Here is a 15,109-nt window from a genome sequence, read left to right as displayed (position 1 = left end):
CAGCGTCTTATTTGGGTCACCTAGATTACGAAAACACCGGGTTATAACAGGATCCGAGCAGAACTAAGAGAATGAGAGCACTTTGAAAATCCTGAAATAGTCGTTTTCGACGTCCGTTTTTGAGGCCAAAAATGGGCATCAAAAATGCCATATCTCGGCTATCGTTAAAGCTACGACCTTGCGGATAGTCTCGTTGGATTCAAAATGGCGAAACTAAGAAAAAACCGTTGGAATTTTCCCGATAGCTCCCATAGAAGCCGAGATATCAACCTTCAAAGTTTGGGATTTTTCATTTTTCGGGTATACCCCCCCGTATCGAATTTTTTCACCAAAAATTGATTTTTTTCGAAATCAAACTAAGTATACCAGCGTCTTATTTGGGTCACCTAGATTACGAAAACACCGGGTTATAACAGGATCCGAGCAGAACTAAGAGAATGAGAGCACTTTGAAAATCCTGAAATAGTCGTTTTCGACGTCCGTTTTTGAGGCCAAAAATGGGCATCAAAAATGCCATATCTCGGCTATCGTTAAAGCTACGACCTTGCGGATGGTCTCGTTGGATTCAAAATGGCGAAACTAAGACAAAACCGTTGGAATTTTCCCGATAGCTCCCATAGAAGTCAGGATATCGACCTCCAAAGTTTGGGTTTTTTCATTTTTCGGGTATTGCCGCTGACATAAGTCTGTCTCTCTCTCTTTAACACGTCATGTTATGAGGAATATAAAAATTAAAATTTATTTTTTTCCGCGTTTATTTAAAAATAAATTATACTTTTTTTCCAAATAAGTTGGTTTAATTAAATAAAAATTCGACGTTTCAGCTTTGCCAGACCATCATTAACTTAGTGTCCCACGAAAAATAATTAAAAATTATCGTTTTATTAATTACGACATTTCAGAAAAAAAAAACGAAACTCGTCAAAATCAGACACAAGTTGCCTTGTCATACATATGCTGTCATAAGTATGTCTCTACCTTTAAAACATCATCTTTTTATAGGGACAAAATAATGTGCTTGAGAAAGACAGACTTATGTGAATAGCGATGTGTAAGGCAAAGATGGGTATAGTTTTCTCTGTTTTAAAAACGAATATTTAAAGGTACCTTAACAATCCCACAAAAATGAAATAAAATGTAATGGTAATGAGTTATTTTAATAATTCCATAATTTGAGGTGAAATATTAAAAATCAGATACACAAAACATAACCTTCATTGAAGGTTATGTTTTGTGATCAGATCCTTGTCTTACACATGCTGAGCTATATTTGTGTTCTGTGATGCTGAGTCTCTCTCTCTCTTTAACACATCATGTTATGTTGAATATAAAAATCAAATTAATTTTTTTTTCGCGTTTATTAAAAAATAAACGAAACTTAATTTTTTTTTACATTAACATACCTGTACTTTTAATTTAATTTTTTTAGGACCTTCAGGAGCTAACTTAATACACTCCTGGACAAATAAAACAATTCACTACATGCTGGTATAATGTTTTATTGATCTAATGTGTATATTTCCAAGCAAACAATAAATTAAAAACTGGCGTGTATATAAGGAACTCATGAATATTTAGGGCTTAGACCCAGTCTTTTCTTGGATATAATCCAAAATTGCTTTAGGAACATTCATAGTCTGATCATCGACCAGTACAATGTCGAAAGTGTCCATGTACTGGGGGAGAGAGTCTTCCACCTTTAAAAAAAACCATAACCACCACTCATCAGTATTCCGAAATAATTAAATAAAGAGATAAAACTTACATGATCATAAAGGAGCCCAATTTTAAGTACATTCCGACAATGTTCCATTCCCTGGGCCATATTAGCATCGCCCAAAGAATCCCCCATGACTATTGCGTTGTCCCTATCCGAAACCACATGAAAAAAGTCAGTATTTTTCAAAGCATACTCGTTCTTATTAAACACATGAATCAGTTTATCTTGAAAGCCTAAAATGGTACCATCCTCGCTGTACTTTAAGAAGTTCGATATTACCTAAAACTTAGACATCGAAGGTGCCCCTAAAGTGAAATTTTCACTAGACTTACTTTGACATTGGGTAGATAAACACCGCACTGTTTTAATATGGTGAGGACGATGTCACCACAGCCTGCAGAAAATACAAGTACAGGAACATTGCTTTCGTTTAAAGATTTAAAAAAGTCTTTGCATCCATCCCTGAAAGTCATATCAGTTAAACGTGAAAATAATGAGTTCATACCGGGTATCTTACCTTAAAACTGGTTCGGAAGCTTTACAGGCTTCTTCAATTTCTTCCTGGGTGACCTTAAGTCCTCTGAAATAAATTGAGTAGGATTTTGAGCAAAAACTTCTACCAAAAGTCTTACTTTATAGCTTTTTCTGATAAGCTCCACCATTCTTCCATATGTTTAATTTTCTCTTCAACAGTTAAATGGGGATCCAATTCAATAGGGTAGTACTTCTTCCTTAATCCTTGTACAATTGTTTGATATTCTTTATTGTTCATGCTTGAAGGGATACTACTAAATATTGCTAAAAATTTATTGGTTTTCCTAGGTTTAAATTATTATTATTCTCTCTTACCAAAGCTACTCTTATGTGGCACCCCATTATGATGATGTTTTGTTATGGTTTTATCGAAATCAGAGAGAACTTGCAGTTTTTCTAATCCCCCTTCAGTTAAATTCATTAGGGTTTTGTTTAAGGCTTCTTTGTTTTTAATGTAGACATTTTTTCCTGATAGGGCCTGGATCTCTTCAAGGATTTTCATCATGTCATGGATATTTGCAGCTCTAAATCAAGAATTTTGGAGCTTTTAGTAGGTTTTGAGGTCAAAAGTTTTATTGGTTTGGCTAATGATTTTTTCGACCAAAAATTAATGAAAAGAAGGTTTTTTTGAATAATATTCGTTATCAGTTAAATAGTTGATTTATCTAAAGATACTGGGGGAGAACGGGTTTATTAGAGGGATATTCCTTACCCAGGTACTACGTTTATAGTTAAAACTGCTAGGACTTAAAAAAAACTGATCTGAGATGAGTGAAATCCTTTAATTTTAAAAGGAAAAATGTGTTTTTAAGACATTTTTGTACTTTTTAAAAAAAAATTTGTCAATAGGGAACATAGAGGTTATGTTGAGGTTGGTAAAAGGTTGTAAAAAAAGTTGGTTATGTAAAAGTGACATACGTATTCCGGAGTTGCCAGACCATTCTTATGTTCGGAACAAAGTATTAAGTAATTGTTGTAAGAACAAGAACTAATTAGCTTCATAACCATTTAAGTGCTATAATAAAAAACAACTTATTTTAATAATTAATTATTATTTTAAATTTTAACCTAAGAATGCCTTGGCAACAGCGAAATATTTTGACAAGTGTGTTGACATTAACAAGCGGTGTAATGTCAATGTGTGTGAAGCTAGAGGCCGATCGATACCCAGCCATCAATATCGAGAACGCATCGACATATGATATAATGACCGTATTGCCTGATATTCCCAAGGAATTTTTTGTCCAGATATTAACAATGAATTACTAAATCGATTTATGGTAATCTCACACCTCTACAAATTACGGTTTTTCGTGAAATTTAATTAAAAAGTCAAATGACAAAGACTCCCAAAGCATATGGATACTATTTTTTCTGTAATAAATAATAAATATCTAGAGTCTTTTTCATTTTACTCTTTCATAAACAAGCCTTAGTTTGAAGAGGTTTGGGACCACCATAAATCGATATAGTTATTCATTCTTAATATCTGGACGAAAAATTAATAAAATCCCTTGGGAATTTCACGAGATACCGACGGGCATTACATCAATTAAAAAAACAGTGGACGCAGACTATAACACAAAGCAACAATTTTGGTGGTTGCTTTGTGGACTATAATTAGGTTGCTGAAAACGACATATTATGCTGCATTCTCGATATCGATTTGGCGCCAGCTTCACACACGAGTAATGTCATCTGTCAATTTGACGTATGCCGTTTGTTATTGTTTACATTTTGTTAATAAATATTTATTTAAATAGCCGAACATTCTTCTTTTAAATTCTTAATTGTTCTTCTTAATCAATTTTCCAATGTGTTAATACCCGTATGTAATGTACAACTACATTCATTGTTTATATATAATAAACCAAGGTATTAAACAAATTGGACTTTTCAGAGGATCCTTGTAGAATCCCTTCATATTTCTTGAAAGGTTATTTAAGTTAAATAAAAGTTCCTTTTATTAATTTAACCATTTAAGCGTATAAAAAGCTTTATAAATCACGTTCGGTATAAGCGTCTAAGATATACAATAAAAGTGCTCACCTCAAAAGTGAGGTTATTATTACAACATAACATACAACCATAACATACCTAAAAGGGAGTAAAACATGGACGTGGACCTGCTTAAGCCCGGTAGCATTCCCATCTCCCCGGATACAGTGCTGGGCTTTGAATTCCTCCTGGACAAAAATCTCCTTTTAAACCATTTACAAAAGCCGAACCCCGGTGAGTCTACTCACACCACGCAGCAGTGGGCCCCCTGTTTTAATTGAGAAAACTTTTTAGATCCTTGTCCCACGGATCTTATAACGAAATTCTACAATGTTATAGCCATGACTTTAAAGAATAGGGTCGAACCGGAGATTATCGACCATGTCACCATGGATAGTAATGACATTATTAAACACCCCGCTAAAAATATTGCCATGAAGATTTTGTCTTTGAAAGTGGGCGCGTATTTAAAGTGGAATTTAAGTAAGTTTTTTTTTTTTTTTTAATAAATTTATTAATCTTGACAATAAAAAGTCCCGGTGCCATACAAAATGAGAATTTTTTTGGATGTCCCTAATTACTAAATGTTATGGCCTTTTATTAAAATAGCGTCGAATAAAATAATTTATTAATGGATTCACAGTAATTGTTTTTTATAATAAGTGATAAATTAATATAAACATAATGTTCCTATGTCATAATTATTAAACTTTTGAGTATACAAATAATAACAAAATCAGACAGTGACAGTCTAAAGTTTTATAAATAAAAAGGAGGGAAGTGCATCACCTATTTAAACAATAATTTGTACTTCTAAATAAAATACATTTTTACTCTGAGTATTTCTCAGAGTCGCCAATTTTTCCTAATAACTCTGGAGAGTCTATCAAGCCATTAACAATTTTAAATAAATACATACATTAAATCAAACATTCTATATATATTTTTTAAAGATGGAATGCTTTGTAATTGCAGTATATCAAAATAATTCATTCTTTCTGCAAGGATTTTAATATTATATGCAATAAATTGTAGGAACTGTTTTTAAATTCTTTCAAAATTGTTTATATGGCACTTTTAAAATGGTGTCCAAATACTACTTGAATATTCTAGGTGAGATCTCACAAGGGAACAGTAAACATTTTTAAAACACTCAATACTACTAAAGTCAGGCAGGCTACTTCTCAAAAATGCCAACAGTTTTAGTGCATTATTTGAAATAACGTCATAATGGTTTTTAAAACCTAAAGATTGAAAAACAATCCTATAAATAATTTCATAGTGATCGTCATAAGATTCATGGGACCCAGACCGGTTTATATGCATAAAATTGGGTTAAAAGTCTACTTTTTCACTTTCTATCGCATCTTACCTCTTGGGAAAATCATGGATCTCCTATACTCATCCATTTTTCCAATACTCCTAAATATTTAATTGCTAAAAAAATTTGTCTAGACTATAATTAAATAAAATTGTTTAATAACTTCTATTAATACGCATAGTCTTACATTTATTCATGTTTAATTTTAAATCACTAATTTGAATTGCATCTTTACACTCACATCTCTAATAACTCTAAAGTCATTCAATTCATCTTTCATTCAAGAAAATGATATGAATATTATTTTTATAGCTCAAATAAGGTCATTGCCATTCAAAACCCAAATAAACCTGCTACAAGACCTAATGTACTTCACTAGCGAAGATAAAACCTTTATGGAACTGACAAATATCGAGCAGCCAGATACTAAGACTGCCTCCTCTCAATTTCTGTTTGCGCTTTTACTGTTTCATCGATGGTTATTGAGTACCTCGATGCATAGGGTGACGTCCAACTGGCAGCAAAGATATGGGTAATACTCAGCTGTTAATCAATTAGTTCTTTTTTAATTCAACCTGTTTTAGTCCTAACGAAATGTCCCTGACCGACGAGAATATTATTTGTTGTCCAGAAAACGTGAAAAAAACCTTGAACTTCTTAACGGACGCCTTACAATGGGAAGAAATCCCTTGTATGTTGACGTTTGATTGCTTTAAAATGCCTACCGAGAAAAATGATACTATAGAGTTTGATTGGGGGAAAGCCACTAAAGTGTCCAAAGAAGAGTTTTACGCTCAAATATCGTATGATTTGGGCACGTTTTTCTTTTACCAAGAGAACTACGAGTCTGCCAAGCAATACTTTTCAAAGTGCTTACAATTTACTGAGGCAGTATCCAACCAATCGGGCTTTCTGGCTTTGGATAGGGAAACTTTAGCCCAGTACGTTGGAGCCTGCGATCCAACCATGAACATACAGAGCAAAAGTTTATTGGAGCAACTAAATAACTCTATCGTAAATCAGTTTATGGGCATAACGAACATTTTGCAGCAAGACAATTTGAAGAAAGAGATCCCCCTGGTGCACAGGATCAATTTGGAGCTTAACATACAAGGGGCTGTGTCCAGTGGGATTTTTACGGTGGCCCGAGATTTGCTCTTGAAAGTGAAAGCTTTAAATCAGGTGAGGTGTGTGCTGGAACGAAAGTTTTTGTGTGAATTTAGCCTGAGAGTCCCTAAGAATGTCGATACACTTTTGTGGGCAATTCAAGTAAATTGGAAACAGCACAAGGAGGATGACAGGGGGGCACTGAAGCAGTTCTTGTTAGAGCTGGTGATTAAAAGTGACGTGCCGGATTTGCTCAACAAAATCGCCACGAATAGTTTATTGCAAAACGTGTTCGATAAGGCCGAGTATCATTATTTAACCGAGGGGGAGCGTAAGATTCCCGTGGTGCCCGAGAGTCTGTTTAAATCCGAGGGTAGTTTAATGGAGGGACCCAAAAAACGTGAGAGACGTTTGTTAGTGGTGTTTTGAGGTTAAAGTTTTTTTTTTATTTTTAGGTAAACCCAAACAGGAATTTAAGTTGTTTTCCAGGCAGCTGATAAGCACTTATAACGTGCAAGAGATCAAGGAACTTCTGACGAAAATCGGGATGTTAAATGTCGGGGTGTCTGTGTGGGAGATTAATCCTAAGTGGGAGCTCCCGATACCGTTGCAGAGTGTCATTAAAGGGCTGGCCAAAGGTAAGGGTTTTTCAATTTGAAAATTGGGTTTTGTCCCGGATTTTCTAGTTTTGCCAAATGGGGCCCAATGGTTTTTTGCTAATAGTTGAAGTTTTTTTTCTTTTCGTAGGCTTCTTAAGTAATTTTTAGCCTTCTAGAAATTTAAAATAATTGTTTGCCTTTCACAGGAATTTTCAAGATGTTCCTTATTTCTTCCAGGAAGTAAAAGTAATAATTACTCTTTGCCAGGCAAATTTAATCATTGCTCTCATGTTCTAGGCAATTCAACGAATTTTTCCTGGCTTTCTAGAACTTTGAAATAATTGTTGGCTTTTTCCAGGAATTTATGGAAGATTCTTATTTTTCTCAAAAAAATGGGGTGGATTTTTTCCTTTTTTAGGCACTAAAAACTATTTTTCCTCTTTTCCAAGTATTTCCAAGACTTCATACTTTTTTCAGGAAGTAGTTTTTACTCTTTTCCAAGTAATTTAAGTTTTTTTCCCCATTTCCTAGGTAATTAAGTAATTCTATATAATTAAGTACTTCTGATGCATGGAATTTCATGATTTCTTTAATGAAAGCTGCAGAACACTTCAAAGAATCTTTTACAACAAAAATCAATCAGATCTGAGCACTAGAAGTGGAGGTATGACCCAAGTTACCTCAGACTGTCTTTAATTTTGGACATGGTTTCCAAAAATTTGGATAAAAATGCTTCTGATGCATGGAATTTCATGATTTCTTTAATGGAAGCTGCATAACACTTCAAAGAATCTTTTACAACAAAAATCAATCAGATCTCAGCACTAGAAGTGGAGGTATGACCCAAGTTACCTCAGACTGTCTTTAATTTTGGACATGGTTTCCAAAAATTTGGATAAAAATGCTTCTGATGCATGGATTTTCATGATTTCTTCAACAAAAGTTTAAGAACACTTTAAAGAATCTTTAAAAAAAAAATCAATCAGATCTGAGCACCAGAAGTGGAGTTATGAGCCAAGTTACCTCAGACTGTCTTTAATTTTGGACATGGTTTCCAAAAATTTGGATAAAAATGCTTCTGATGCATGGAATTTCATGATTTCTTCAACAAAAGTTTAAGAACACTTTAAAGAATCTTTTACAACAAAAATCAACGAGATCTGAGCACCAGAAGTGGAGTTATGACACAAGTTACCTAAGACTGTCTTTAATTTTGGACATGGTTTCCAAAAATTTGGATAAAAATGCTTCTGATGCATGGAATTTCATGATTTCTTCAACAAAAGTTTAAGAACACTTTAAAGAATCTTTTAAAATAAAAATCAATCAGATCTGAGTACCAGAAGTGGAGTTATGAGCCAAGTTACCTCAGAATGTCTTTAATTTTGGACATGGTTTCCAAAAATTTGGATAAAATTGCTTCTGATGCATGGAATTTCATGATTTCTTCAACAAAAGTTTAAGAACACTTTAGAGAATCTTTCAAAATAAAAATCAATCAGATCTGAGCACCAGAAGTGGAGTTATGACACAAGTTACCTCAGACTGTCTTTAATTTTGGACATGGCTTCCAAAAATTTGGATAAAAATGCTTCTGATGCATGGAATTTCATGATTTCTTCAACAAAAGTTTAAGAACACTTTTAAGAATCTTTTACAACAAAAATCAATCAGATCTGAGCACCAGAAGTGGAGTTATGACACAAGTTACCTCAGACTGTCTTTAATTTTGGACTTTAATTTTATGAAAATTTTAGAAAGATTAGCTAATCTGCTTCAATTAATATACATTCAATTGATATGATAATTGATATAGTATTTATTCTAAAAATTTGTATTCAACTAGTTGAAGTTTTCGAAAGAAACGTAGCAGTTTTAACAATCAGTCTACGACCAGAAATGTTTATCTTTATTTAAGTTATGGGATATCCTGTCGAACGCATTGGAGAAATCATTGTATATTGTATACACTTGAAATCCCTTCTCCAACGGCATCCAACAAGAAGTTCACCTGAGTCAGAAGGTTTAATTCCGTAATTTGCTTGGTCTGCTGATTAATTAGCAAAGGTTCAAGAATTCATTATAGAAGTTGTAAAAAATATAATTGCTCTTGAAACATAAAAATCTCACAAACTATTGGGAGTATTCGGGTTAAACAAACAGCATAATATTCAGAAGAATATTCTCTGCAAATACTCTCTAAGAAGATTCAGGTGAAAGTTTTAGACATATATGAATGTTTGTGTAAAGGATTTTACGGATGAATTTTGAAGAATATGCTAAAGTGAAAACTTAGTCCAAGAGTATTAAAAATATAGAAAATGACGTCAAATCCCTGGCATAAGATTAAAAATTATTTGAAGAAATATAAGTTTAACAAACTTCCGCTGGGAAACATCTTTCAAATGCCTGGAATAAAATTGAAAATTATTTTGGAACGCCAGTAGGTATATTTTCATGCCTGGAAAATGTAAGTCGAAAATAGTCCTTGGAAAAGTTATAAAAGTGTAAAGGATACAAAGTGCTCTTAAAACATGAAAATCTAAAATACATTCAGAATAATATTCAGTTATATTCAGAAATGTATTCTCTACAAATGTTCTTCTAGCACTAAATCAATCCAGTTTATTTATTATTGCCATAGTGCCCAGTGACTAGATTTAACCTTCCAAAAGGATCACTCACTTCAAAGCCGAAAATCCTAAGAACTACTGAGAATATTCCGGTAAAACAAAAAGCATAACATTCACACATCTTCCATACATTCCACACATTTTAGTCATTCATTCCATCTAGGCCGTCCACTGGATTGAACAAGATCCTGGGGCCACCCAAAAGGGCCCGCATAATCCCATGATTTGACGCGTTTTCTTTGCTTTTTCCAGGTGTTCTTCCCGATCTGGCATTCATCCTGCTTGCGAAATCCCGGGAACAACTACAAACCAAAAACTGGGACTTAGCTCTGCAACTCCTGATAACCCTAGATCAAGAACTACAAAGTTCCGGCAGCAACGTTACTAAATTATCAAAAATGCTTAAGTGGGAAGTTTTACTAATACAAATCACTCAGTTGATCGAGGAACATCCGAAAAGCGGCGTGGGTAAGTCCCCAAACAATCGTTTGCATTGTAGAAAGCATTTATTGATTCCAAGAGGGATATACAAAAAAAAAACGTATACTATGCTTAAAAGGTATTATTCAATTTAAATCAGCCTTAAAAAATAATTATGATTTAACAATACATTTTTTAAACTTACATACTTATAGGTGTATATACATCAAGTTACAGCAAACAACACAAATATTTTTTCCATTTATAGAAACATTAAGAATGGTATATTTGACACTGAAAAAAGAAAAATCATGATGCTACATAATAATAATCAAAGTAGTGTGTTAGGTGCCCAAAAGAACTGATTTTCATTTGCTTTTAAACTTATTATTGTCTTTAATGGATAATGGTAAGGCATTATTCTGTGATAAATTAATTTAAGTCCCATGCATGTATTGAATTGAGGTAAATATAAGTGGTTCTGCTGTCTGGTTTCGTAGTTATGTAAACTGTTATCATTATTAAAATTTATATTAAAATGAAGTGTAAATTTGTATTGAATTACTAACGTTTTTATTTGCTTCCATTAGACAACACCGCGTTAGCAAACGCGTGCGAATCCTGCTTAAAAACCAACGACTCGGTACTACCTCGTACCGAAATCGTCGAATCGTGCGCCGTCTGTCTGCTGAACTTGCAACGTTGGGATTTTTTGATCAGTTACGACACGCGATTGGCCACTTTCGATATCGTGGCCGCTATCGCGTTCTGTTGCCACGAGATCGGCAAGAATAAGGCTCTAAAGAGGTTTTCCAGAAGTTTCGAGAAGAATCTCTGGGATCTAGGTAGGCGTGTCATACACCTAAGTTTTCAGACAGTTTACTACTAATCAACTCGTTTTTACAGTGTTGCCGGTCTTCGCGTCGAATCAGTCGAAACGCGGCGGCAATTACCACGACGTTGCCAATTTAAAGGCGAATTTGACGTCGATCTTTTTAAGGCTGAAGGACACGTGGTGTCTCACGATAGTGATATCGATGCTCGCCAAGTTTTTTAATATATTTAAGGACGAGACGAATGTGGAACTGCAGGTGGACTATTTGAATTTATGGCCGGCCTCTGTGAGCAAGTAATCGTGACCGGGAATTTAAATTTTTCGTTTGTTATCAGTAACTTTTTCAGTGCAAATTCCTATAACTTGGCAGCTTCGTCTGAAATGCTTTCCGAGGTGGTAAGTCACGCTTTGAAAGATTACCCTACTAACGTGCCGTGGTTGAGACTGATGGGTGACATCAATTTCGGTAAGTCGCACTTTAACTAATCGAGTTGGTCATATTAGTTGTCTCTTTTTAGCCAACGGTAATTACGAAATCGGCCTCTCGTTCTACCTGAAGTCCCTGATCATTTGCAACGATTATTTTAACATCCCGGTGCGGTACGACGACCACGTGTTCCGTAGAATGATAAAATCTTGTCAGGCTCTGGGTTGTTTCACGCAGGCGGCGGTTTTGTGCCAGTTTCTGGAAGAACCCGACTACTCTTTGGCTTTTCGGATTTTGGGTAAGAAAAAGACAAGAGACTTTTATCGTTTCAGTTCGATGAGTCATTTTTAACCTCTTCGAGAGAGTATAAAATAATTTTTATTAATTTTTAAAACAGACGAACAGTGACTGTTGAATAAGAAGGACTTATCTGGCGCATTTACCATTTTGCTTCAAATCCCACCTCTGAGAAATTATTTATTGAATGTTTCTTTTGCTTCATTAGAATAAAGCAGGGATTACTCTACCTCCACTATTTCTATCCAGACAAACTTTATATGGCTTTACAGGTTGGGCCTTTTTCAAGTCTGTAGGTTCCACACAAGCAGGTTAACTTATCCGACGCTTTCAACATTTTTCGTTTCCAAATCTCTTTATTACAGTCATTTTTTCTCAAAAGAAGTCATTGCATTGAATTTTTCTGTAAGTTTCAAGCCGGATAATTTAGTAACTATTTCAGGCATACTTTTGCAGTTTTCAGTGGAAGTTGATGCCTTTTTTATAGAATTATTCCATGTATAAACGATTTTTATACCTTGAGAACTTTTTGAGTTAGAGTCAAATTTGTGAGGCATAGTCCAAGACCAAAAAAAAAGTATAAATCTCGGATTATTATATCAGTTTTCAAGCAGCATAATTTAGAAAGTATTCTAGGCATACTTTTGCAGTTATCATTGAAAGTTGACGCCTTTTCTATAGAATCATTTCATATAAGAACGATTGTTGTAGCTTGAAAACATGTTAAGTTACAATTGAATTTCTGAGACATAGTCCAAGGCCCTAAAAAACTATAAATCTTAGATTATTATATCGAATTTCAAGCAGGATAATTTAGGAACTATTCTAGGTATACTTTGGCTGTTTTTATTGAAAGTTGACATCTTTTCTATAGAATCATTTCATATAAGAATGATTTTTGTAGCTTGAAAACTTTTCAAGTTACAGTCGAATTTCTGAGACATAGTCCAAGGCCTTAAAAAACTATACATCTCAGAGTATTATATCAACTTTCAAGCAGGATAATTAAGAAACTATTCGAGGCACACCTTTGCAGTTTTCATTGAAAGTTGACGCCTTTTCTATAAAATCATTTCATATAAGAACGATTGTTGTAGCTTGAAAACATGTTAAGTTACAATTGAATTTCTGAGACATAGTCCAAGGCCCTAAAAAACTATAAATCTTAGATTATTATATCAATTTTCAAGCAGCATAATTTAGGAACTATTCTAGGCATAGTTTGGCAGTTTTCATTGAAAGTTGACATGTTTTCTATAGAATCATTTCATATAAAAACGATTTTTGTAGCTTGAAAATATTTCAAGTTACAGTTGAATTTCTGAGGCATAGTCCAAGGCCCTAAAAACCTATAAATCTCAGAGTATTATATCAACTTTAAAGCAGGATAATTTAGGAACTATTCCAGGCACACCTTTGCAGTTTTCATTGAAAGTTGACGCCTTTTCTATAGAATCATTTCATATAAGAACGATTTTTGTAGCATGAAAACCTGCAACGTTTCTTTTGACCCTACGTAAGAGGTTTGTTAGTGTTTGTCTAGTTCCTTCGCCATTTAATTTAAGGTAAGCGTTGTAGAAACTTTTACTTCCAATAACTGCTGAATAACTGAAATTGAATGTTTTAACAAAGTCTTACCTGGCGCATGCACTATTTTCATTGTAAAGTACACCGTAGAGCGAGTTTTATCTAGCTCCTTCATCATTTACTACTACTCACTAGCAAAACAATCCATTATACTAAAAATCCTTTTTATTTTGAAATTGTTTTTCTGGTGCCTCCGCCATTTTATCAATTCAATGTGTTCCAATTGAATTTTTTTCTCTTATGTTGCGGTGCGAAATCTGTCTAGTTCCTTCACCATTTATTTCAAAGCAAACCGTAAAATTAAAAGTCCCCGTAACTTTTAAATTGTTTGCCCGGCACCTTCCGGGTTTGGGACTGGACGAAAACGTTTCTCTGGTGCATTCACCATTTTATCATTGGTTTTGAATGAATTTATCATCCTTTTTTTGTTTAAAGAATAAGTTAAGATATAAAGGCTTGCCTAACGCATCCACCATAATTTCCAACCCAGTGTGACTCCTGTAAAGTTTGAATTGCTTAACCGATTTATAATCAAAAAATATGTTACGTAATAGAAAAAAAAACCTCAATAGAATAAATTAAGGTGAAATGCTTCTACTTATTTTAAGGGTTAAACTTTTAGACTTGTTTAGGTCCACCTCATATAAATTTGTGCTTAAATCAGAAAGTTCTTGAACTACAAGAATTTTTAATATATGAAAATGTTCCTCAGGTATCGCCTCAACTTTAACAGAAAACTTCATCGAAATGCTTGGAATACTTTATGAGTTATCAGCGATAGAAGTTAGATTTTTATGGGAAATTGTTTTATCAATATGGCCCAACCAAAACTGCTGTAACTCGGTTAATTTTGTACCTAAATATATGTGTTATACAAGAAGTTAATTACTCTAAAGTTTCCTAAAAGAAATATTAAAATTCCTTGACAGTTTTATGAGTTGTTCTTTATTACAGTATTTATATACTAGTTCTGCCTTTTTGTTAAAATCCTGTAATGTGACTCTATAGAACAAGTTTATTAGTATTTGTCTAGCTTCTTCGCCATTTTCCGAATCAGTAGTTAGTTTATTTTTTTTTTAATTTCTAACTTTAGCCAGTGTATTTATCATTCTGTTTTTAAATTATTTAATGAATAGTTTTAACTTTTTCGTTTGTGCTATAGAACAAACAATTAGCGTAGCATCTCCAACGTTTTTTAGGAACCACAATACAAATTATGTTCTCTATAACCCAAGGTTCTCTAGTACCTTCAGCATTTTTCAATTTTCGTTGACAGGTGAACAAAAACCGTGTAACGACGCGGTCGACGCCTACTACCACTGTTTCTGGGACACCAACATCCTGGAATTCCTTATCCATTTACACAACCGTAGGGGCGAGTATCAGCGAAGAAAATGCGCCATCCAAGTGATCGGCATGCTGGAACTGAACTCGAACAATAACGAGGAGATCCAGAGGGAGGCGAGTAATTTAAGGAAGAGCGTGTTCCTGAGGGCCTTGTGTAAACAATACGTCTTTTAGTAGGTTAATTTTTTTTAATAAATAAACGCTTATTTTGTTACTCAGTATTATTATTTACCCACTGCAAAACAGTAAATTGAAGCGTGCGTAAAGTAAGCACTTACCGCACT

At 33.9% G+C, this 15,109-nt stretch overlaps 2 protein-coding genes across 2 annotated transcripts; one reads left to right on the top strand and one right to left on the bottom strand.

Annotated features, from left to right (window-relative positions):
• Positions 1 to 1,479: 1,479 nt before the first annotated feature.
• LOC126736188 (cytosolic 5'-nucleotidase 3) lies at positions 1,480 to 3,147 on the bottom strand. Its single transcript, XM_050440430.1, has 7 exons — positions 2,967 to 3,147; positions 2,570 to 2,778; positions 2,353 to 2,518; positions 2,238 to 2,300; positions 2,053 to 2,182; positions 1,766 to 1,999; positions 1,480 to 1,697 (listed from the first exon to the last, which is right to left on the bottom strand). Exons 2-7 carry the CDS (start codon positions 2,757 to 2,759, stop codon positions 1,575 to 1,577), a joined length of 906 nt encoding a protein of 301 aa, XP_050296387.1. The 5' UTR covers positions 2,760 to 2,778; positions 2,967 to 3,147; the 3' UTR covers positions 1,480 to 1,574.
• Positions 3,148 to 3,992: 845 nt separating this feature from the next.
• LOC126736566 (integrator complex subunit 8) lies at positions 3,993 to 15,039 on the top strand. Its single transcript, XM_050440966.1, has 11 exons — positions 3,993 to 4,486; positions 4,547 to 4,735; positions 5,886 to 6,105; positions 6,158 to 7,080; positions 7,136 to 7,318; positions 10,165 to 10,380; positions 10,923 to 11,177; positions 11,239 to 11,461; positions 11,515 to 11,633; positions 11,686 to 11,892; positions 14,755 to 15,039. Exons 1-11 carry the CDS (start codon positions 4,369 to 4,371, stop codon positions 14,997 to 14,999), a joined length of 2,898 nt encoding a protein of 965 aa, XP_050296923.1. The 5' UTR covers positions 3,993 to 4,368; the 3' UTR covers positions 15,000 to 15,039.
• Positions 15,040 to 15,109: the final 70 nt, after the last annotated feature.

This window comes from Anthonomus grandis, chromosome 5 (genome assembly GCF_022605725.1).
Source record: "Anthonomus grandis grandis chromosome 5, icAntGran1.3, whole genome shotgun sequence".
Taxonomy (NCBI): domain Eukaryota; kingdom Metazoa; phylum Arthropoda; class Insecta; order Coleoptera; family Curculionidae; genus Anthonomus; species Anthonomus grandis.
The sequence above is the reverse complement of the archived record's forward strand: the minus strand, read 5'-3'. Positions and strand labels throughout refer to the sequence as shown.